Source organism: Neopsephotus bourkii, unplaced genomic scaffold, assembly GCF_033783945.1.
Source record: "Neopsephotus bourkii isolate Nb327-2 ecotype Australia unplaced genomic scaffold, CSIRO-AGI_Nbou_v1 NB_804, whole genome shotgun sequence".
Taxonomy (NCBI): Eukaryota; Metazoa; Chordata; class Aves; order Psittaciformes; family Psittacidae; genus Neopsephotus; species Neopsephotus bourkii.
The window spans coordinates 1,128,194-1,152,204 of record NW_026901300.1 but is presented as its reverse complement, the minus strand read 5'-3'; the positions used below and the strand labels follow the sequence as shown (position 1 = coordinate 1,152,204).

The window sequence follows — 24,011 nt, the reverse complement described above, 5'->3', positions numbered from 1 at the left end:
AGAACACAGGCAAGCTGCCATGCACCTCTGAAGGATAGCTGCATTTTCAGCAGTGAAGTGCAAAACTGCACATCCTTTCATTTTGTAATGTTCTGTATTACTGAGATAACGTTTTTGCACATGTTTAGGCACAAAGAGTCTTGAAACTATTTTCTGATGTGCTTTGATAACTAACTACAGGACTGTAGAATCAGTATTCTTGTACTGGCACATCTCAAGTAGTGTACGAGCACTGTTCAGGCAGATCTTCATACAGCACAGCAAAATGCCACCACTCAGGTTCAGAAGGTGAATGGCATTAAGATTATCTTTTCTTCTTGTCAAGGCTCAGAGGATGGGGGTGTTTACAGGCATGATATAAGGTAACAAAAATAGATATGTTTTTGGAGACAGCCTAAATATTGTTCCTTCCAAAGCCAGGTCTTGCCATCTTTTTGCTTTTCAGTCCCTTGTGGCTTTCTGTTTCATGCATAAAAACAGTGAATTTGACCAATAGCCCATAGTGTAATCCAATGCTATTTGAAAAGAGTCTCCCCTGAAATTTAGGAGGGGGGACAGATTTTTCTTGGCTTTGCAGAACTCTAAATCTTCTGATTGGTGAAGAGCAGTATGTATATCTTCGAGATAAATAACTCCTCCTTTTCTCCTCTCAGTGCAGTCTTCCAAACTTGCATTTAAAAAAGAGACAAAACTGAGTATGTTGGTAGAGGTGATGGGGTGCTGTGAGCTAAAAAGAGATGTTGTCAAGTCGAGCTACCTTCCCTGGGGTAAAGCAGCTTCCCCTTCATTTCTTCAAGTAGGTACCACTCAGATTCAAGCTAAAGGTTGTACAGCTACAAATTCAAGAGCATATAGGGGTTTGTGTGTGCACAGTGGTGCTGTGCAGAGAAGTGAGCCTTAGGAAACTACAGTTATCCTTGGGAATGACGCAAGTCTGCCCAAACATTGCCTTTGTAGAGATGTGCTACAAAATAAAGAAAATGGCTAGGGTCATAGTTCTTACTAAAAATACCCTCCAGTAAAAGCTTATCGATTTATGAGAAGAAACAACTTAACTGTTAGAGAGCAGCAATCTGCTTGGGGCTTCCAGGAGAAAATGATCTACTGATGAAATTTCACAGTTATTGTTCTTTGAGCTTTTGCTTCCTCTCACAAGTCTGAAATGCTGACCAAAGTACTCTGCCTGGGTGGCACACAGAATTCTGATATCAAAGGGGGAAAATTATACCTGTAGGTGGATGTTCTTTTAAGCTCTTATTTTGTGGTAGGTTGCACCATTCAGATGTCACCATGAGTTAATACTAAATTACTAAATGTAGAAATGTTTTAGTAGTACACAATAAGACTTAGAAATAGGGGCTTTAGCCATCAAAAACTTCATGTGGGTGTTTTGACAGAGTATTAGGGCAGCTTTCCACTAGTGGGCACTACCACCAGTAGTGGCAGTGGGTGTTTTTTTCCAGTATCCTGGGTAATTGTGAAGGTCACTGCAGTGTTAAATGCTTTTTCTGACACCAAAGACAGCCTGTTCTGGAAGAAAGGCCCAGATTTTGACTGTTAACTACAGGAAAAGGACTGTTAAGGAAAAGGACTGAGCAGACATCTGCAGGACTAAATAATTCATACTGGAGCATTCCAGCTATCACAGTTAATACTCCTGCATATACCTTATCTGTAAGTACCAGTTACGGCTTTTATGAAAAGAAACATTAGTTAAAATGCTGTTTCTTAGATTAGGTTTTGAAATGTGGTTTAGACCTTGAACTGTGGTATGTACCTTTAGATTAAGCATATTACTATGCTGTAGGAATAGATCTGTTTCCATGGCTGTTGCAGGGGAATAGCATTCATGTGTTCTGTCAGAGCTCCAGAGCAGCTGGGTGTGTGCAAGGCCTGATCCTAAAGCCAGTACAGGGCATGTGTTCTGTACTGGTTAATGCAAGTACATCCTCATGCCTATAAATCCTCCTAGCTTCTCTACCAGCTTCCTTGCAGTCAGGGGGCTGTTCAGCTGATGCATAAATGTATTGTAAAGTTACAGACATGAATTTTGGCTTCTTATTAAAAGGCTGCCCATAAGACCCAGGCTATCCTGAAGAGTTTTAATGGAAAAAAATGAGGTCAAAATACCAGTGCCAGAATGAGAACAGCTCTGAATCAATTAACAGAATAGAATTAAGAGCTATATTTATTTCTTTTCCCCACCCGCTCCCAATTTACAGAGTAACAGGAATACATTAAGAAAATGTCTTGGGGGTATGTGCCACCTTCAGTCCTCTTCATCAGTACAGAGTAAAGGAAGGCTTTTTGGAGACAGCCCAAGTAGAATGGAGTAATATGCTGACTAAGGACCAAACATGTCGTGAAAGAGGCATGTTATCCTGTGAGTTTTGTGGATGCAAGTCTTCAGTTGTCACTGATGCCTTGAAGTTAAATCCAAAAGAAGAGAAAGCGAAAGGAAAAGGCTGTAGGCAGTGTGTCCTGTGAATTGGCTGGTTCAGCTTATAAACCAGTCTAATCAACTGACTGATTTAGCTTACAAACTTAGAAATGAGTAAAAACTGCCCAACATCTCTTTAAGACACCATGTGATTGAACAGTGCAATTGGTTTTGGAATTTCTGGAAATGTTAGTGAGGCAGTTAAAATCTAGGACATTCATCCAAAACCAAATGAGATTGAAAATATCTTCTGGGAAAAAAAGCCCAAAATGAGAATGTAAACTGTGTTTTTATTCTCTCTCTGGAACGTTGAAAGTCGTGAATGTCTTTTAGTATGTCTCTTAACAACAAAATACTTCTCCTTTGGAGATCTCCCAGAATACTAGAAGTAATATCCATTTTTATGGGTGTAAAACTGTAAAGCTGGCAGTACTCTCACCACCATAGTGTAAAACTCAGCATGTAGATACTATCTAACCAAGAAATTCCAGGGAATATATCAAGATGATAAGAAAGCACAATGTTGTGCTTCCTAAAGGTGTTCTGATATTATTCTGGTAATTACATATTGTTCATAATGTTACCATCTGCATAGCCAAAAACAAAGACATAAGAAGTGAGCATTGCTAATCCATGAGATGATAAACCCAGATTCCTTCTGCCAAGTGGCACAGGTATGACTATGTGGACATAATCCATTAGAAACTGAGGCTGTGAGATTTGAACTCAGTGTAAGCAAATGGTTTGTGGTGGGTAAGCAGAAGCAATAGCTGACACTGTCGAGGGACTGGCATCTCTCTTTAAGGGAATTGTTAGAATGAAGAATGACATGTTTGTAAGAGGCATTTCAGAAGTTTACAATTTCTGGCAATAACTGTCTTTTACAAAGGTTTCACTGCACTGCAGAATCCCAGCCCAACTGCATGATTTAGGTGCAGTGGTCTGTCAGGTATTTATCTGTTCATGGTACAGAATTTCTCAGTGTCTGTGTTGTGTGGTGAGGTTGTCTGTTAGCAGGAGTATACTGAGTGCTCTTACTGATACAAGATCTTGCTTAGCTCTGCCTAGGGATCTTAAGTTCAAACTCTTAAGATGTAACCATACTGCAAGATTTTACTTCTAGTGTGTGCTGTGGTTTTAGTAAACTGCTACCTTTGTGTCCATCCTGCCTACTGCAGTGGAATTAAGTTCTTTTTTCTTAAGTTTTTTTTTCTTCCTTTTTTTTTTTTTTTTGTGTTACTTCCTCATCCTTTTATTCCTAGATGGAACTTCTTTTGATCTGGTTACCACTGTAATTGGTTTTTGCTTTTCTTAATTACGTGATGTATGTGTATCTGCCTGTTACGTGCATGGATGCAGTGAAGTGGAAATGTATCTGCTTTTGTCAGTATCTCCCAGATACTGACAAACTCTGGAATACCAGAGTCCTTTTAAATTGAATTTTCTAGTCTTTACTAAATGAAGGTAGCAGAATATATTCATTTACACTACTTAGTATCTGAAACAATTTTTTCATACTGTTTTTTCCTCTGTCAAAGCTTCATAACATGAAAAAAAAGCTTCAAGTTTTATCAAATAATTCATGTGGATCATTTTGAAAAAAATCAGATGGATTTACTATGTGTACTATAGTTTTATTGTCATTAAAGATGAAGGGGTTGAATTATCTGTGCTTAATCTCAAGTGCTGCAAGCCTAGTAACTTAATTGGAGAAATTACTTCACCTAGTAATCCTTAACTAGAGAAATCTTTTAAGTTTGAATGTATCAGAGACTCCTATTTTTCCTTTATTTGTATCACAGCATGTTTGAGGCATGACGATGCAATATAGAGAATACCTCAGAATATGTAGGTAAACCAACCCTAACAGGATTTCTGAATTAAGGAACAAATACAAAAATATGTGCTTATAATGGGATGTATGTTTCTGTGTGTCAGTGTGTTATGAATTACAGTAATTGCATGTTCAGAAGAGTTCCTAGGAAATGACATACCCAGCTGGCTGCATGCATTGAACTTGCTTATTTAAATAAAAGCAAACTGACTCCACAGGGATATTTTCCAGCACACACAGGTATGCTCTATTCTATTCCCACATGCCCATAACTATTGCAGGTCACACTATTTGGATAAGAATTTCTTCTCGTGTGGTCTAGAGCAGCACTATTGCCTCTGCCTTCTGACCTGCTCCTTTTCCTCCTCCTGCTTTTCCCGGTCTTTGGACTATGTTTTGTACCAGTACCACTCTTCCTGGACCAACGTTTTGAACCAAATAAGGGAGCTTCTCTGAATTGAACAGGCAAATAGGACAAAAATCCAGGCACCCCCCAGCAAGGAGAAAGGGGCAGAAGCAGATTAAAGCAGCACTTACTGAAAGACATGAATGGAAAACAAAGATCTGTGTATAGGTTGCTCACTTGAAATCCTGTTAATTCAAAATCCCTTTGAAAATCTGAGTAATCAAATAGGCAGGACTATCTCAAACCAGTATTCTGTAACCATCTAATAGTCATGATTTTCTTTAATCTCTAAATATTAATTATTCTTGAATGACTTGTAATATTGTATATGTTTTCAGTTGGTTGAAATGCTTATGAAGGCTGATTGTGACAGTATTTTCTTGGTTACTGTGCATACGAGATAGATTTTAAAATATTTCACTTGCCTTATTAGTAAACAATAGCTTTCCTGTTGTGAAGCTGTTCATATTCATTGCTGATACACTTACAAATCTACCTATGAAGAGCTGTGATTTCAGGGGAGCTATATGATCTTCTGCAGATTACTTTTGCAAATGAGCACAGTAGTGATTTGATTTACAGCAAACAACTTGTCCAAATCCTTCAGTTCCACCTAGTTGTAATACGACACTCCCGTGTGCCACACACAGGTTAGTTTTATATACCTGTGCTATTTTTGTGGTCTAGAATGATCCCCTGCTCAGTGTGAAGCCATTTGTGCTGTAAGCAATTCACTCTTTCAGTGTAACTTCGGGAGCACTGCAGCATTAAGCAGAAGGGTTTTAGGGGTGTTAATTTAATCTTCTAAGTGTTGTTTGTGCGCTGCTTTCTGTGACAGCCTCTTTAAAGCAGTTGGTATATAGCCTTCAAAAGAGCTGCTGTGATGAAAAGCAAACAACCATGAAGTGTCTGAAATGATTTTAATCTCTCTGAATTTGTCTATTTAATGTAGGTAGAAATTTTAGAGTAAAAAAGAACTCCCTAGGAGTTAAAATTTTAACAAACAGGATAAAGATTTAGCTGATTAAAAATCATTGGAAAAGGGCAGAACCATCAACATTTCATGTTCTAAACAAGTTTATTAACACCAAAATATTTTAAAACCTGCTGTGCTGCATGAGTCTCTGACTGTTCAGTAGTCAAGCAATGCACACCCCTGCAGTTACCTCCTCAAGATGCTTATTTTGTTGAACTGTGTAAATAAGGATTTATAGACTTTTAATATTTCACACAGTCTTTCCAAAGTTTAACATTACAGAAAGTATAAAACAAGTATGTGACATATTCAGTGTTACTTGGCAAATTCCTCTATGGACTGGAAGAGTGTGTTTGATGTGAGATGTTCTCTTTTTCCCAAGCAGGCCCTTCCGAAACATCAGAGGTGGATGAAAAAAATGTTCTTGCAAAAAGTTATACAGGTAGATCTTTTAATTGTATTTTTCTCACATCTGTGTTGGAAATCGAATGTGTGAGTTTCAGGGATCTCCTTTTCAGCTTTTCAGGGATCTCCTTCCTTTATTTAAAGTAAGAGTTAGGGTATTGGAACTTCAACAGAAAGGAGAATTATGTTGCCTTAATTTTCAGGTGTCCCAGTAGAGACACATACAGAAAGGGAATCTCATGTCTTTCCTTTCTAAACTGGAAAAGAAACATCAGGTTGATCACTTTAAAATACTAGTAATTTGTGTGGAATATGTTTATCAGGAAATTCAGCCTGTTATGTAAATGGTTATAAGGTTTAATAAACCTCTGCTTATGTATTATGACTACAACTTGATCATTTCATTCAGCTGTGTGTGAAGTGAACAGACACATGCAGAAGAAAGTACATGGAAAGTCTGTGTTTAGTGGAAGGAGTTCCTTACTGGATCTGAACAGTAGCTTAAATAAATTTGCCCCCAAATTGTACATTTATTTTAGCTTCTTACAGTTTGCATTAAAAATACCTGTTTGCCCATTTGCAAACACTAGAAAATACTGATTTGTATTTCAGCCCATGAATGTCTTTATGAAGTCAGAGTGTTCCTGCTCTAAAAAAGTTTTAAGATTCAGAAATCGAGCCTTCTGTATTTTATTTATGTGGACATTATCGTTCTGGATTTTTTGCTTATGAAAATCCTTACTTTCAGTAGTCAATGTTAAAAGTTCCTTTTCTATTTTTATTATGGCATGTTTTGTATTTGTCTAAAGGAAGCCACGAGGGTACCGACTGCAGAGAAGGAGGAGATGTGGAAATACCAGTAGAAGGTTAGAGATACAAAATGTTTTTTAACGAGAATAAATTAACATCATTGGATGTTTTTTTACAGAAATGTTTGAAAAGATGGCCCCTTAAAGTTGTACATCTCAGAGTGTTCTCTTTCCCCATTTCCGCAAGGTTGGCTTTGGGGTTTTTTTTGTTTTGTTTTGCTTTTAATCTCCCAAGTAATGCCACTAGGCAGTTTACTATAAATAAGTTGTGATGGGATTTCTCATTCTTTTAAATCATGAATTGTGAGGTGCTTGTCACCCAGCGTTTAGTGTTTTGACATGACGTTGAAAGGACATCATTCTGCAGTTAGTTTCCTTCTAAGCACCTGACTTTCAAACCTGAGTCATGAATATTTAAGGCCAAGTTATGCTAGCAGCTATACTCATTCTTGCAAATCCAATTAGTTTTGCTTTGAAGGTAAATATCACCATAGTTAAGGGTACCATTACATGAGATTTAAAAGCATGTCTCTTGATAAAGAAGAATAGAGTTCATTGCTCTTGCTGAACTCTACTTATTTGAGAAAAAATAAGCTAGGTGCTTTGTTTTTCTAAGTATAAGGCCATGAGCTTTATGGCTGACTGTGAAGAGAGCCTTAGGAAAGGGAAGTGTATTACAAAATGACCGAGACTCAGACTTTGCTTTGATTTTGACTACATAGAGCTACAGATTGAGTGCCAGCTACAGATTGAGTGCCAGAATAGTTTTTTTACGCACCCCTTTCTCAAACCCTTTTTTCTTTGCAATTTCTTTAAGAGATGTGCTGAAAGTTGCACTGGTTTTGCTGAATAGAATAAACCCGTTGTTCATGAAGGTTAGTATTTATGAAAAAGTCTAAAAACCAAACACCTCACTTTAGTGTTAAACCAGTTGGGTTAGTATGACTTCAGAAGAAATGTCCCATCTGGGAGCTTTCTTCCAGAACTTTGTTGCCATCTGCTTTGATATATTGACACATTTCTCTTAATTATGACTGTTTCTAAGGGATTTGTTACTGGACTAGATGGGCGATTTCACAGAAATGAAATTGTCATTTGCCAGTCTTTGTGGCTGTCCCTGAATTTCCAGAAGTTGTATTTCTTCAGGATTTTTTATGCTTTTCTGATGCTCTCAAAAATTGTTCCAAGTAATCAGTTGATCTGATAGTCATAAAAATGACAATACTTTCCATTCATGTCTACTAAAAGACCATTGCCTCCTAATTCTTTCCTTTTGTTGTGCTTCTCATTTGCTAATTGTCCACCCTGCACTCACTCAGAGTTAGAGCAAAACTTCATGCTGTTTTCCATGAACTAGGTGATATATTAGACATAGTGCAAATATGCTCCAGTTAAGGCATCTCAGTAGATACTGCTGAATCTCTACTATACACAACATCATGTGAAGAGCCTTTGAAACAGAGATTCCTTCAGACTGACTCCCAAAGTGGTATCATACTTCCAGCTTACAGAGATATGAAAGAATAAATTCGTTAAAATGCACTAGCACAGCATCACTGTGCTGGGATAATTTAAACAGATACCTTCATACACTGCTACTTAGTTGTGAAATAGTTTCCAATACAATTAGCTTCATTTTTTCCAAACTTTGCCACTGTTAAGTGCAAATTGCTCTTTCTTCTATAGAGCATTGATAGGGCTAATCCTATTTATGTTAGTGCAGCCAGCCCCAATGAACACATTGTGATTATGAATTTCCCTCTCATTTTTCACTGTTGGCCTTGCAGCCTGCTATGAAAATCATTACAGTGCAACAACTACTCATTAGTATAAATGGTAAATAAATATATCATCTGTAAGGGCGTACAGCCTTTGCTTATATTTTCAGTAGTCCTTTATAGCAAAGAGAAAAATATCTGTAATTGTATTAATCCTGTTAAGCCAAGAATAAGGAATTTCCTGCTGTCATTAACACCAACTCTGCAGTGCTGCACATGCAGTTTAGCAAGTATAATCTCCATGTCCTTACCCTTGTCTAGAATTGCTTTAATTCTATTGTGGTAGAAGATCTTTGCTCCTGTTTTTGTTGCACACTGTGAATGCCAGGGGCTTCTTTGACAAGTGCTAGTTTAAATACAAAATCACGGAGGGTTTGGTTAAAAATCTTTTCTGTGTCCATCACTCAGTGGTCCTGTTTTTCCCCCCCCTTTAGATTCCTTCCAGCACGTCCCTTCAGAAACAAGTGAGAATCCTGAGGTCGAGGTCACCATTGAAGGTTAGTTCTCCAGTTCATTGATTTCAGTCCACGGAGCATTTTTATGTCCAGAAAATGTTCTAAAATGCCTGCGTTACTTGGCACATATAAACAGGATTACGTGCCAGTGTTGACTGCACTTTGGATCATGCAATGCTTGGTAAACATATTCAGTCCAGAAGTTTTATAAAACCACAATATACTGAAGCATGCTGGACTTACCAGGCTGGTTTTGAAATGCGTGACAGAGATTTGCATCTTGCATGTACACTTCAAGCACTGGTAATGAAGAATTCTCATTATTTAACATCCATTAATTTCGATTTTAAAAAGATGTTACAACATCCATTCTGAAGAACATGTTGCTTTATAAGCACACTGTAGTTGTGCAAAATTTCTAGTTAACACTAGCTTCTGGAAAGAACTGTATCAAACTAGAAATGGTGTTACAAGTGGTATAAGTGAAGCTTCAATTTATTTGTCTAATATCGATAAATATAAGATAAAAACCTTTATCCTTACTACCTCATCCTTACTTTCTCATCCAAATGGCACTAAAGCCCCTAACCAGCATCCATGTTGTTTTCATGCTAGGATGTTGTCTTCCCTGGGATATACAGGAACAGCTTTGCTTTTTGCTATTCCATGCTTTGTGCTGGCTCTCTTAATCTCAAGTTGTTCCTACGCAGGCCAATAGCTTTCTAAAATTAATCAGATGAGTAATTCATTGCAGAGTTGATGCCCTGATAAAGTACAGTTCAATACTTGCATTACAACTCCGAAATTCAAAGCAGTTCCAACCTTGCACATGAGTTCTCTGGACATCGAAGCAAAAATATTTTTATGTTTCTTTAAGATGATGATGACTACTTGCCCCCTAACAAGAGACCAAAGAACACTGAGTCACCTAATGAAGCTGCCAATATTGGGAAAAGAAAAGTGAAAGAGTTCAATTTTGGTAAGATAAGAATTAAAGATTATTTTGTCTTTTATTTTATAAGAAGTTATTAAACAAATTCATACTGCAGAAGTGAGACACATCAGTGTCAATACTCGTTTAAGACCCCAAGGCTCTTTGCAGATGTATTGCAGCAGTATCATCATCATCCTAGGCTATCTCTGTTGTTTCTCATTATTCAAAGTAACCATCTAAATAGGCACTGCAAGTAATTTAATAAAATAAAAATAAGTCTTTATTTGTGTTTGCTGATTTTTTTGGATAAAAAGATAAGACTGAATTCACTAATGCACTGAATCAAGACATACCAGAGGTCAGGAACCTGTCTAGCTGCTCTTTAATACATGCTGTGAACAAGATGTGCTGAGGGAGCCAGATTTGGGAAGGTAACCAAATGGCTGGTATGGTGAGTAGCCTGCCTTGATGCCTGTGGACACACAGAGTTGGAGTTTTTCTGGTAGTGTTCTTTCATGATAGCTTTTGTAAAGTTCTCACTGCAGAAATGCATCCACACACTGTAGTTATTCTGGTTAAAGACAATTCCCATGGGATTTGGTGCAGTGTATACCTCTCCTTTATTTCTTGGTTTGGTTTGATTTCTGGGCAGATAGCCCATGAATCTATGTACTTCTGCAAGGTTCTGCACAATCAAGGGTATGTTCTTTGGCACAGTGTTTGAGATGTTTATTAGGAATGCTGGGATTTGACTTCAATTGGAAAAGTCCCCATGGAACCTTTTCTGACATCTGTTTTGTGTGAAACATGTTATTTCCCACTAATTCCACTGAAAATGAATAAAACATTGTTCAGAGCTCTATTCTGTAAAGATCATTACTAGTAATAGGCAATTCCACATGTAGCATTAGCCAGTTTTGGTTGGGTCAGGAAAACATAATGGCAACATTAGTAGAGAAGATTGAGCAGTTAATACTGCAGAAGCTTTTGCAAGTCTCTTTTCCCTTAGTAGAAAACAGCAGGCCAGCTTGAAGGGAATAAAGAGAGGAGAGCAAAGGTAATTATTAAGACGATAAAAATTTGAGTTGAGCTTGCAGTGTTAAGGCTCCAGTTAAAGAACATCTCACAACTTATCTGCTCCCTGTTTCTTCTGAATTCATGTGGTAGATAATCTCTCTGGGCTTTTTTTCCAGGAAAACTTTGCTCTTAGCCACCTGCTGTGCTGTCAGATCACAGCTGTTTGTAGCTCCCAGGGTTTTCAGACATCCTGGGCTTCCTGAATTGTATTGAAGTTGTTGCCCTTCATCACTGTTGGAGTTCACCTGCAGAAAGTGGTATTTCATAGTGGTGTTGCAAGTTCTGGTTAAGACAAAATGAATTTGAGAAGCTGTGGAGAAACAAACTTCATTTACTGTTACGTAAAAAAGAGCATCTGTTGGTGCTTGCAGTGTTGCTGTTTGGACATTTCGTAAGACCCCATACCTTTGTCTAATAAAGTCTAGTATTGGATATTGGACAGGAGAAAGAAGGTGTTTAATTCTATCATGAATAGCTGTAAAATGACAAAGGTGTATGCACCCAGAAGACTAAAAAAGGAAGGTAAAGATGCTTGAGATATAAATCTATCTCATCTGATAAGGACTTGCAGTATTTACATAACTTTGATGAGATTCAGATGTTCAATAGCTTTGAGTTGGAGACACTTCCTGTATGTCTTGATTGAGTCAGAGATCAGGTACCCCACATGGCCTGAGAAACTCTGAAAAATGTGCAGTGCTCTTTGTTTTGTGGAAACAGGAGAACAAAGTGGAAAACTAAATTATTGTAACGCAGGGGAAGAATGAAAAGTGTCTGGTGAGATCCTTGATAGAAATTCATCATCTTTGGAAAGAATTTCCAAAATATTTCTGACCCAAATATTTAAGGTTAAAAATATCTTTGCTGGAAGGAACTGACTTTGTCAGTAAAAATCTCTTCCAGCAGTGGTTTTTGCTTTCTTAGACATGCTATTGAAAGCTCAGAAGCTTTGTTGTGTCTTGCATTTGTAGAATCTTAGAATCATAGAATGGTTTGTGTTGGAAAGGGCTTTAAGATTATCTAGTTCCAACTCCCCTGCCATGTGCAGGGACACATCACCCTAGACCGTGTTGCCCAAAGGTCTGTCCAACCTGGCCTGGAACACTGCCAGGGATGGAGCATTTGCCACTTCTTTGGGCAACATGTGCCAGTGCCTCACCACCCCCACAGTAAAAAGAACTCCTTTCTTGTATCTAACCTGACTTTCCCCTGTTTAAGTTTGAACCTGTTGCCCCTACACCCCTATCACTTCAGTCCGTGATGGAAAGTTCCTCTCCAGCATCCTTGTTAGCCCCTTCAGATACCTGAAGCTGCTCTGAGGTCTCCCCCAACTTTCTCAGCCTGTCTTTGTACAGGAAGTGCTCCAGCTCTCGATCATCCTCACTGCTTCCTCTGCACTTGCTTGAGCAGCTCCATGTCCTTCTTACATTGAGGACACCAGAACTGCACACAGTACTCCAAGTGGGGTCTCATAAGAGCAAAATAGAAGGGCAGGATCACCTCATTCGACCTGCTGGTCATACTCCTTTTGATGCAGCCCAGCATATGGGTGGTTTCTGGGCTGTGAGCGCACACTGAAGTAGTGTTCAATTTCTCATTGACCAACACCCCCAAGTCCTTTTCCATAGGGCTGCTCTGAATCACTTCTCCACCCAACCTGTTGTGTGATACCATTTTAGTGGAAAAAAAGTCCCCTTAGCTGTTATCTCACTGTGACAGTGATGGAAAGTGTGCATAGTTTTTCCCCATTTTGACACACCATTGAACACAGGTTTTGCCAGCTGCAGCATGCTTAGAATTGCTGTATGTTTTCCATTTTATTTCCCCACAGAGTACTGTGTGGCATATTGATGGTAACAGGAATGTGCTTAGTACCTGAGCATCTTTTAATGTGTGCTGTACAAGTTGTCCCTGCTGTAGTGAATGTTATCAGGAGTATGTCCACAGGGAATACAGAACAGGGTAAATTGAAGAGACTGTGGACAGCCTAGGGAAGTTTTCAGGATTGTTATTTAATTGGGATGATGTTCCCATGTATGAGAGGGTGTGTATATATAGGAATCAAAGGAAGTCCCCAGTTATCTTGGTGCTTGTGGGAAAACTGAACTGCTTTGCAGAGAGTGATTATCAAAATAAAGTATCACCTTAGTTTTGGGTAGGTCTTCAGCTTTGCTATGTGAACACAAAAGAATGTCCTTACAGTAGTTGGTCTGAATCCAAGGAGTTAATAATGCTGACAGTTTGATGAAAATTATGCCAGTTACCTGATAACCCCTCTGAATATTGAAATATCTCTGTAGTCTACCTTGACAATTTACTCATGAAATACAAAAGTAGCTAAAAAAAAAACCCTAAACTAGTGCACTGATCAAGATGTGATTCAGTTTATGGGTTTTTTTTTAATAGCATTTTTCTGTGTATTCACCATTCCAAATAAACATGCCTGTGTTGTGATGTATTTGATTTTTAATCCCTGTAGTGCTGCCATTAAAGGGAGAGCAGCATGGAAGCAGTAGCTTGAAAAGAGCCACATGGAATATTTGGCCACTGATTGTGGGGTTTGGTAATTGAGAAAAATGAAGCCTTGACAACTTAATGGCTCATGTAGGAACACTTGTGAGCATGCTAACAAGCAGAGGGACACCAGGCTGTGTGGGAGCAGCTTCTCCTAAAACTGCAGCAACAGCTATTCAGAACAATATTATTTATATACTTTTACATGGTTGCTTTGTAATATGGTATGACATGCTTTTGGCAGTGCTCCCTCTGACGGAAACCAGGCTGACATTTCATAGAATCACAGAATCAACCAGGTTGGAAAAGACCTTTAAGATCATTGAGTCCAACTGTTCCCACAGCACTGCCAAGGCTACCACTAACCCCTGGCACTGAGGGCCTCCTCTACACGGTTTGTGAACACTTCCAGGGATGGTGACTCCACCACTGCCCTAGGCAGCCTGTTCCAGTGCCTGACTGAAAGGGAGAGGAGATGGTTTGCTGAGTTTGCCCTGGAGTTTGATGAACTGAAGGTGTCTCAACTCTGAGAGAGTTTACTTTGGGTTACAGTCTAGCATTTCACAAGTGCCCTTCAAAACCCTTGACCCACGGCTGTCCATGTGTCTTCACCAGCTCTGTTGAGGAAAGCAGGGTTTCCCCTTTAGGCCACTAAATTCTGACTCATACTTTCCAGACTCTTACTGGAAAGCTTATGCTAATCCATGTTCAAATCCATTGGTCAACAGAAAATGATGTCAGAGGTTGTACTGCAATCAGAACTTCATCTGGCTATGTATCTGCAGTCAAAGGGGGAAATATTACAAGGTTGAAATGACACAGGATTAGAGAATATTGAGCTCAAATTGTTTTTATCATCTAAGAAGCTGTGTGCTACAAAATATCAGCAAAAAGGGTGACAGAAGCAATTATGTAGATTTATCCACAAGGATGCTATTTCAAAATATAAACAGGTTAATTGGTGTAGGTGATATGCCAAGTGATTAGAATGAAGAGTTTATGTGTGAATGCAAGGCAGTATGCCAAAACACCCTTTCCCCTCTAACCAACGTCTTATTCTTGCCCACATCTGAAGCATGCTGTCTTGTTTCATGATATCCATGAAATTACATTAGAAAAACATAAGCTTAAACATGAAAACCAAAGTTGTCCATGTTGGCCTGAGAATGAATATTTAAACCCCTTTCGATACAGACTTGAAATTCAGTTTTCTGTGTTGTCTGATACAAGAATTTTTTGACAACTGGAAGTGTAACAGCTTGAATTGTGTCATTTTTTTAACCTCTGTAGCTACTTAGATTCAGGTGTTTGGTGTAAGAAATAAGGTGTAAGTACACTTGCTTATTAACTCATTCTTCAAAGGCCAGCCAGCATCTGGTACCATCTACAAAAGAGTTGTGCACTTTCCTAAAAGCATTGAGATAGTACAAAAGGCTCTGAAAACATGTGCTCTCTGTTGCAGGCAGAAAATTAGATGTTAAAATTCTGCTGTTTAATCCAGCTTTCCGTGGAACACACGATTGGATTTAGATAGCTTCTGTTTTGCAGCCTGTATCTGCTTTCAGAAATAGGATTTATGGGGATGTTTTGCAACATCAGGACTTAGAGAAATACTGGATTAAGGTAGAAGATTGCACGATGCCTCCTGACCCAGATAGTTATACATATTTGTGCTAAAACAACTCTGTGCACTGTCTCTAAGCTTTATCAAGCTTCAGTAATTGGGCTTTTCAGCACCCAGATTTAGGTAATTATCGACACCAGCTGCAAGATGACTTTACCCCAGTGGTAAGGAGAGCTGCTGACTGAGCTCTCAAAGAGAAACCATTTTTGGAAGTTATTTTAGCCTGGTTTGTGGGGTTTTTTTAGACTTGATTTACCATCTGCACAGGTTTAGGAATTAGAGATTTTATTCTATACTTTTTCTTTCTGAATGTATCAACGTAATTTAAGGTACAGCCTATAGTATACTCGTAGAATCACAGAATGGTTTGGGTTGGAAGCTCACCCAGTTCCAAATTTCCACTAGAGCAGGTTGTTCCAAGCCGGGTGCAACCTGGCCTTGAACACTGCCAGAGACGGGGCAGCCACAGCTTCTCTGGGCAAACTGGTCCAGAGCCTCAGCACCCTCACAGGCACCTGTGTGCAAGTGAGTAGTAAAAACACTGCATATTTCAGTTGCAGTAACATTGGTTTTACAGGAGATTCTTGGTTTGGTTTGTGGCCTGACGTGTCCTCCTCTTTTCCTCGCAGAGAAATGGAATGCACGAATTACAGAGTTGAGAAAGCAAGTTGAAGAGCTGTTTGAGAAAAAATACGGTATGTGTTACACTCCCTTCCAAGCAATTGCCTCTGTCCTTTGCCACCTAAATCACATGTGTCTTGTTGGTTCAGGAACACACCAGTACTGACAGCACCAAAGGGTTAAATAGTATCAGAAGACTTAAATCTGAGGAAAGAACCTTTTTCAATGAGCAGAGCAATTTCAAAATTGGCACCTAAGTGAGAAACTTTATCTTTCAGTTGTGCTGGGTTTCCTGGAGCTCCAGCATGCTCATGTCTTTGGCACCCATATTTGAAGAGAGCTGCCTTTTTTTGGCTGTCTTTATACCAAGTTCTTAAGTGAAATGATCTTTTAAAACGGCTCTGGGGAGAGATTACTACTGATTGACTTTTTCTCTCTGGTTGTGATTGATCTGCAGTGAAGCAACAATCATATATTAATGGTTCTTGGAGAGAAAAACAAGCGCACATCTTAGACCTTGGAATTTGTCTCTAGGTCCTGCACCAGATGTATTTGTGTCCACATATCACAGCCTAAAAGTGTATCATCAAAACTTTCAAAACAGATAGTGGTGCTCCTCTTCTGTGAAAAGTGGAATTGCTTTCATAATGGAACTTGTGATTTGGAGTTACATGTTTTGGGTGTGACAAGCATCTGATATGTAAACAGCCCACTGAAAGCAACTCACACCAAGTAAAAACAGTTTAGAATCTGATTCACAGTATTTTAATTGCTCTAGAAAGGAGCATCACGTGGGTAAATTGCTTTAATTTGGGTTTTGGTGTTTGCATATAACCAGCCTAAAAATCTCCTGTGGAGTCTGTTGAATATAGAGATATTCTTGACTCTCCATAGCAGGCCATATGGTCTTAAATTATCCCCCTTTTGCCTGTGGATGACAACATTTCATTAATTCACAAACCAGTTCCATATCAGATTCTTTCTGTCTGTATGGGCATGCAATTTCCCATTTACTGAAATGAGTTATGGATATCCAGCATTCCTAGAATGCTGCTCAGATTTGGTTGCTTCTGTAGCTCCAAAGCATTCTAGCAGTGTCAGTCACTGTCATCCATTGCAACTGACATGTATGAAAATAGATTTAGTTTTGTGTTTAGATATACTACACTAAATGGGATTACTTTTTAGTGTGTCTGATAAATACAGTCTTAATTTATAAAAATAAAAGCTATATTCAAGAGGATTTCTATTGTAAAATATGTAAGGTTACAAATCTGAGTCCTCATTGCAATGCTGATCATGTTTTTAGGTTGTCTGAAGAGTATTTGCTAAAACATTTGTTGATTTAAGAGAAATATTCTGGTTTTTCACTTGTAAAAATGTAGTCACTTATTTAAACAGACAGGATTTTTGTTACTCTGAAGCTGTTTTTACTTGATGTTGTGTAGTGATCTAGATGTCCTTGATCTTTTTTCCTGTGGCTGTGGTTCACAAACTATCATTTCCATCTGAGGCTTGTCTGCTGAACTTGTTATGCTTCTCACCACTTGACACAGCAGCCTCCAGGGCTGAAAGTAGCTTTTTTCCCCCGTTTCTTGGAAGAGGAATATGACTGCAATAAAAATCTAATTTAATGAAGAACTGGTGTGATACACTGATACACAACAGCTCTTTCAGTGATTGTTCTGCAGCTCCTTTGACACTAGTTTGAACAGAGTTTCTTCAGTCAGTTTGCAAAGAGTCATCTTCAGGTCCATGTCCATCTCTGTGTGTATGGATTCTCTCTACAGTTTTGGCCATCTTATATTTGGCAGCTGAAACTCAGTCTAGGTGAAACACAGTTCTTAGAGTTTTCACAGACCTCTTAGAGTATTATCAGAATATAAGACTTAGATGCATGCAGTATTTTCAAAGCTTCCCTGTTTTGTGATAAACATGGCTAGGAACTGTTCTGCTTCCAAGTGGTTGAAAGAGTATGTTACTCAAATGCCTTTAAAACCCAAAGCATCTTACTGCTTTTAAGAATTCGTGAGTTAATACAAGCATTTTGTGTATAACACTGTCAGAAACACTGGCTGCTTTCACGTTTCCTTAAATTGCTTGAAAAGGTGCCCTGTGGGTAGTTTTGCTTTCAGAAATGGCACAACATCACTGTACTCTAAAATTGGCCTTAGCTTTGCTGTTCTTTCCTCAAATAGTTTCTTGCATCTAATTGCTGGAGCAAAACAACAGAATGTACCAAACTCTTTGCAGACCAGTCAGATGGTAATAGAGAGTTCTTGTTGTATGGCCTGCAGAATCAACATACCCCTGTGAGCACAAAGAAAACAGTCCTCTTGGTATTTGCAAGCCATGATGCCCCTGTTTGCCAACTTCATAGGTGTGTTGATACGAATGCAGTGCTTATAACCTGAAGAAATATACTGAAGTTATTTTCCAGCTGTGGGCGAGTCTTACCTGTTTTCATTTACTTCAGAGATTTCATTAGAAGGGCCATGCTTTAGAAGTGTACTGTTTATTTCATTAGTGATTCCTTGGCTTTGTAAAACATACCAAAGCTTTAGGAATTCACTCAAAAGAAGGCATGTGTGCCCCTCCTCCAAGGCATGAATGACTCTTGTAACCCAGTAGTAGTAAAGAATAGTAATAATCAGAGCTAATGAACTGAAACATGCTTGGTTTCTAATTAAGTCCAGATAACTTCATCTGTCAAAATGTGCTGTTTAAACAAAACCAAAATACTGTTAAACTTTGCTATAGCAGGTGCAGTCTCTGTTATTAAATATTTAAAGGGTAAAGGGAAAAGCCAATCTGCATATGTAAGCAGGTCTGCAGCTTGTTTACTGTGAATTAGAGTAATTTTGCTATAAAACAAAACCAGCCCCCTTTAGTGAATGCTTGCATGTTTGAATGTGTTGAGGGGGTTATTGCCTGTTGGTGGTTTTAATGTTTTTCAGAGTGATATCAAATAGATAATTTGAGCAGAGCCACAAGCCAGTCTAACGATTTTATTCTCCTTTTTTATTGAAGCACAAGCTATAAAAGCAAAAGGTCCAGTGTCAGTCCCATACCCACTCTTCCAGTCACATGTGGAAGACTTATATGTGGAAGGGCTGCCAGAAGGAATTCCCTTCAGGCGGCCATCCACCTATGGCATTCCCCGTCTTGAGAGGATACTTCTAGCAAAGGAGCGGATCCGGTTTGTGATTAAAAAGTAAGGAATTTTGTATTTGTGTCCCTGTATTACTCATTGTTTTCTTCTGAATCCACTCTGCTTCATTTTGTTTTCCAGAACTTCCAAACTTGAGTGGTGGCTGAGATCTAGACAGGTCTCTTCAATAGTACGGACTGCTTGTAATGGACAGATCTCTTTGTACTATTTTAATCAATGATACTTGTTGAAAGCCATTGACTTGGGGATGTTTTATGCTATCCAAGGATCCTGGCCTAAATTTCAGCTTGTGCCTTTTTTTTTTTCTTCCTGGAATGCTGTATCAAGGTGTCTATGGCTGTATCTGCATATAGCACCTCCCGGGGCTGGCTTGAGGACAAAATAGCTACTGGCTTGCGATTTACTTGGATCCATATCCTAATGTGTCTGGAGGTAGATCAGATAGTGTAAATGAAGGGAGGGGACCTTAGATGTATGTAGCAACTGCTTGAGGGCTCCACAGCCTGCCATAGCAAGCCTGGCAGGGTATTGTCTGCCTTGCTAGTGAGGCCATGAGATGCTCTGGGCATCTTTCTTCCGCTTTTCCTCCTTTCTTCCCTTGGTGTCTTTTCTAAAAGAACCCCGACATTACTTTCTGCAAATGCAGGTGGGATTGGAAGGGAGACTGGACCGAGCCTGAATTCAGGATATGCAGGGAGAGCTGCCAACACCTGTAGATGCTGAGTGCTGGATCTCTGAGCTGCAGAGCACTTTGAAACCCAATACTGTGGGAATGACTGTGGCAGACAGATCCGCATCTTTGGTCGTGGGTGGATGTTTACCTTTGACAGTTTTGTGCTTCACTTCAGACAGATGTGATGTTTCACACCACAGAAGCTTCATTTACAGCTTAAATAGAGCTTCTGTGACTAACAGCTGACGTTTTACTGTTGTTCAGTGCTGTAGCCAAGTGTTTTTCAAGTGAATAGCAATGTGCTCATTGCAGTGGTCAAGTTCATGTCTCTTCCTGCTGCCTTTAGCACAGATGCTAGCTTCTCAAACTTAGATGTGTATATTCATCTATATGTCATCCTAATGCCTACAGATAACCAGAAGAGATGAGAATAGATGTACCTTTGTCTTACTTGTCAAAAAACAGTTCAGCTCAGTGAGAAATGTCAGAATTTCTAGATTTTTGTTGTTTTCATATAGGTAAAACTCAATATATTTGGGAAACAGAAATGTCTGCTTTGAGATTTTCATTTTTTCAGGTTAAATTTTTGATTGGATCTTTGTTTCTAATGAAGTACATCTCAGGCTTAAGAGACAGTTTTAATGTCATCTGCATGTTAACATGAAATGTTATGACTCAGGTGTATATGGTAATGGGCATGAAATTTTTTTTGTCAGTAGGGTTTCAACCAGCTCTAGAACACTTCGGTGTTAACTGGAATTTAATGTTGGGGGTCTTGATATTCCCTGTTTTTAGTTTTCTGATCTTTAAGTGGTAAGCTGAGGCTGTTACTTCTGGTTTGTCAATGTGTATGTCACTGCTGAAGCATGTATCTTTCATCTTTTAGGCATGAGCTTTTGAATTCAACACAAGAAGATGCGTCATTGAACAGACCTGTTGCAGGAGATACGTGTGAGTTGTGCAAGTGCAGTATAATTGCCTGTTATTCATCTTCATAGTGGTGTCTATAGTGGTCACCATCTTAGTAGTTTCTACCATTTATTTTTACTAATAACACATTGCAAATAGTTCCTCTTGTTTTGCATCTCCTTTAGCTACCAGGTGAAAGCAATATTCCTCCGACTGTACAATCCAGTGTTCCTAACACTCTCATCAAATGATTTGATTCAGCCAGAAGAAAAAACAATGAGCTAAGTGTTACTCTGAGATACGGAGAAAAAGCAAAGTTGATAGAGTTTACTGGCTAGAAAACTGTATGATGGAATAATTGCTTTATAATTTACTTACCAAAATTAGATTTAACTGAAATGCTGTAATGAACATAGTGGCTACAGTAACATTTATTATTGTAGAATCTGACTTGCTGGAATCATGGGACTTTTTATTTTTCCATTTTCACACAGCAGTGCAAAGAAAATGCATTTAACCAGTTTTGCAGCAGCTGCGTGCTCTACAGTGGCAGCCATGAACTCGTTTCCCTTCAAGCTGGGAGAAAAAAGTTCAGTATAGAAAGAAAACACACAAGTTTTGAAATAATGGTGTCTTTGCATGGGCAATAGTTTGGAAATTACTTTTCTGGACTTTTTTTTTTTTTTTGCTTCAGTTGTATTCTGCTGTCTCTTGGGCTTCAGGGTGGTTTTTTAATTGTCCAATTAAACTAAGTGTTGAAAGCTTCTGTGCCTAAACCAATGGTAGCAGACAAATTGCTCCCAACCCCAAAATGCTAAGTGGCAACCTCAGCCTGGTTGAACTGTGAATGTTTACTAGTACCAGAGAAATTATTGGTTCAGATAAGGATGCAAGCGTATAAATGGTAGTATCTGCACTACTGCAGCACCATTATATTCTGTTATATACTGATAGTCTTCTGTTGTAAAAAGCGTATCAAAGACTGTACTGAAAGTGAACATTACAGATATAAATTATGTCACGAGGGTGTCACTTTAACATGCGTGTAGGAATGAAACTTTTCCTGCAGTCTAAGTTAACCTAGTGTCTTGAGTCTTAATAACCTGCTGTTCCTTCGAGCACCAAATTTGACTACAAAAATAGTAGATAGGCTGATGACTGAGTCGTAAACCTAACTGTACTCTTATGTAGGTTTTAAAATTGGCCTTTTTCTCTGTTGTTTTTGTTGTTTTTAATATGGTTATACTGAAGACAAAGCAAGTACACTGCATATCCCATAAAACCCCTGTAGCTAAGAGACCTTATGGTAACTCATTTTGATGGCACAGTGTTATGAAGAGTCACTCTGTTGCTTGTCTTCACTATCTTGTAATGATAGTATATTCATGTGTGCCCCCTGCATTATTTCTGAGAGAACATCTGTGAAAGCTATTGATCCTATCATAGAGATAAGAAGACAGGAGCTGTCTGAGCCTCCTTTCCCTCAGTTTTCTTTTCTCCCTGTTTGGATTCCCTCTTTCCCAGTAGCTCTGCTGCTCCTTGTGTCTGCTACCATCTCAGGAGAGAGCTATGGAGCACCAGCCCCTGTTCTCAGCTCCTTGTGGCTCCAGTGTCCTGCTCTGTCCATAGCCCCTGCTAGCTTGTGTTCTGAGGAGAGGAATGGGATGAGTACAGCAGCTATATTTTGGTTGGCAGAAGGAAGATGATTTGCATTTGCATTCCTGTGGGAAGTAGGCTTGTCGGGAAGATTTTATAAAATGGCCTCAGCTCTGATGCCCTGAGAAGACTGATACTAGCTCCAAGAAAAGCCAGTCAAGCAATAATGATTTGGTTTAGGAGTGGCTGGAGAAGCATCAGCTAGGTTTTCCTAGTTCCAGGTTGAATCCATACTTCTTCCGCATAGTATTTTCTGTGTTACCGGGAAATGCAGGATGGTTGTGCATGCTATAAGCTGAACGACTGAAAATACAACCAAAATGATAGGGAATGTTATTTTTGTTCTGTGTCACTCTCAAATACAGTGAAGGAGGAGTGGCTTTCCAGAATGATCAAACTGAGAAGGACGGTAGATAAACTCTTCTGTGAAAAGTTTGGTGAGTTCAGTATTACTATTTTTTTTCTGGCTTCATGTTTCTTGAAGGTTTCTTTCCTTATTTCCTTTGACCATCTACATGAAAGAGACCTTTGATCAGTGTTTGCCAATATTTACAATCCTGGCACTTGAGTGAAGAACAATGTATTTCTTTACTGCTTGTGTAACCAGGTAAATTCATAGTTTAAAAAAGTATGTCTTGTATGTACAGCTCTTCTCATTGCTCTCAATTCCATCCTGTTTGGTTCATTTCTCCTTTGATGGGGAATAAAACAACCATTTACTTATGTATATCCATTAGTATTAGAACTCTTCTGGGTGAATTTTCATGTTCTCTCCAATATAAAAAAAATAGTCAACTTCAGAAGAGCTAGAATAAAATGTTGTGTCATGCTCTATAATAGATTAAAACCCTCAGATAAAACCATTGCTTTATGCCCCAGTGAGGAACCCACTAATCTTCAGTTAGCACTGGGCCTGCCCAATAGCAACATGATACAATAGGGTAGATTTCTATGGGTTTGATATGCTGAGATTTGGACTCTTTGCGGTTTAGATATCCTGCATTATCCCTGGTTCTGAGATAATGATTACAACAGCCTGAAGAATCAGTAGCTTAGCTAGCTTTTAGTAAAGGTTGATGGCCAGACTGTCCGGTTATTGATGTATTTTGTTCTCAACAGCCGAGGCCTTGGGGAGCACTCAGCCTAAAACTGTTCCATACACGAAATTTGAGGCCCATCCTAATGACCTCTATGTCCAAGGGCTGCCAGATAACATCCCCTTTAGGAGTCCTTCCTGGTATGGAATCCCTCGCCTAGAAAAAATCATTCAAGTGAGCAACAGAATAAAGTTTGTGATCAAGAGGTACGTTTTTGTTTTAATGCATGAACATGTTTGTGGTTGGGGTTGTGTTGTTTTGGTTGTAACAAAGAGCCCCAGCAAAGCTTCCTTCATGTCATCAAGCAGTTGACTTCGTTAAGTCATGAAGCATTAGGTTTCTAGTTAGCAAATAGGCAGATTAAATATTCTGCATTGTAAAGTGGCTATATGCAATCTGAGCAAGTCTTCCAAAATATCTTTGTAGAGTGTTCACAAGTGTGAAATGCATAATAGAAAAAAACAAACTTTCCCATTCTTTTCAGGGTAGGTAATGGTATTTAATTAATGTCAAGAATGGGCAGATTATTTGTTTTCTGGTTGCAGGCCAGAGCTTCTAAGCGTCACTTCAACTGAAGTTACTCAACCCAAGTCAAACACCCCAGGTAAGACAGGCACTGTCTCCAGGTGGG

The 24,011-nt window shown here is 38.9% G+C and overlaps 1 protein-coding gene across 5 annotated transcripts in view; it reads left to right on the top strand.

The window, feature by feature from the left end:
* The window catches only part of GTF2I (general transcription factor IIi), a 73,372-nt gene that overhangs the window by 31,531 nt on the left and 17,830 nt on the right, over positions 1-24,011 (top strand). For 2 of the 5 annotated variants that reach the window (XM_061355457.1, XM_061355455.1), the window contains exons 10-16: positions 6,039-6,098; positions 6,871-6,927; positions 9,083-9,145; positions 9,981-10,082; positions 15,882-15,947; positions 18,904-19,087; positions 20,605-22,656. In XM_061355457.1, the coding sequence (XP_061211441.1) occupies positions 6,039-6,098; positions 6,871-6,927; positions 9,083-9,145; positions 9,981-10,082; positions 15,882-15,947; positions 18,904-19,087; positions 20,605-20,716 (644 nt within the window). In that variant the 3' untranslated portion in view covers positions 20,717-22,656. Of the gene's footprint in view, positions 1-6,038; positions 6,099-6,870; positions 6,928-9,082; positions 9,146-9,980; positions 10,083-15,881; positions 15,948-18,903; positions 19,088-20,604; positions 22,721-23,402; positions 23,587-23,925; positions 23,985-24,011 lie in introns of those variants that run through there. The other 3 variants (XM_061355459.1, XM_061355456.1, XM_061355458.1) reach the window with 3 other exon arrangements.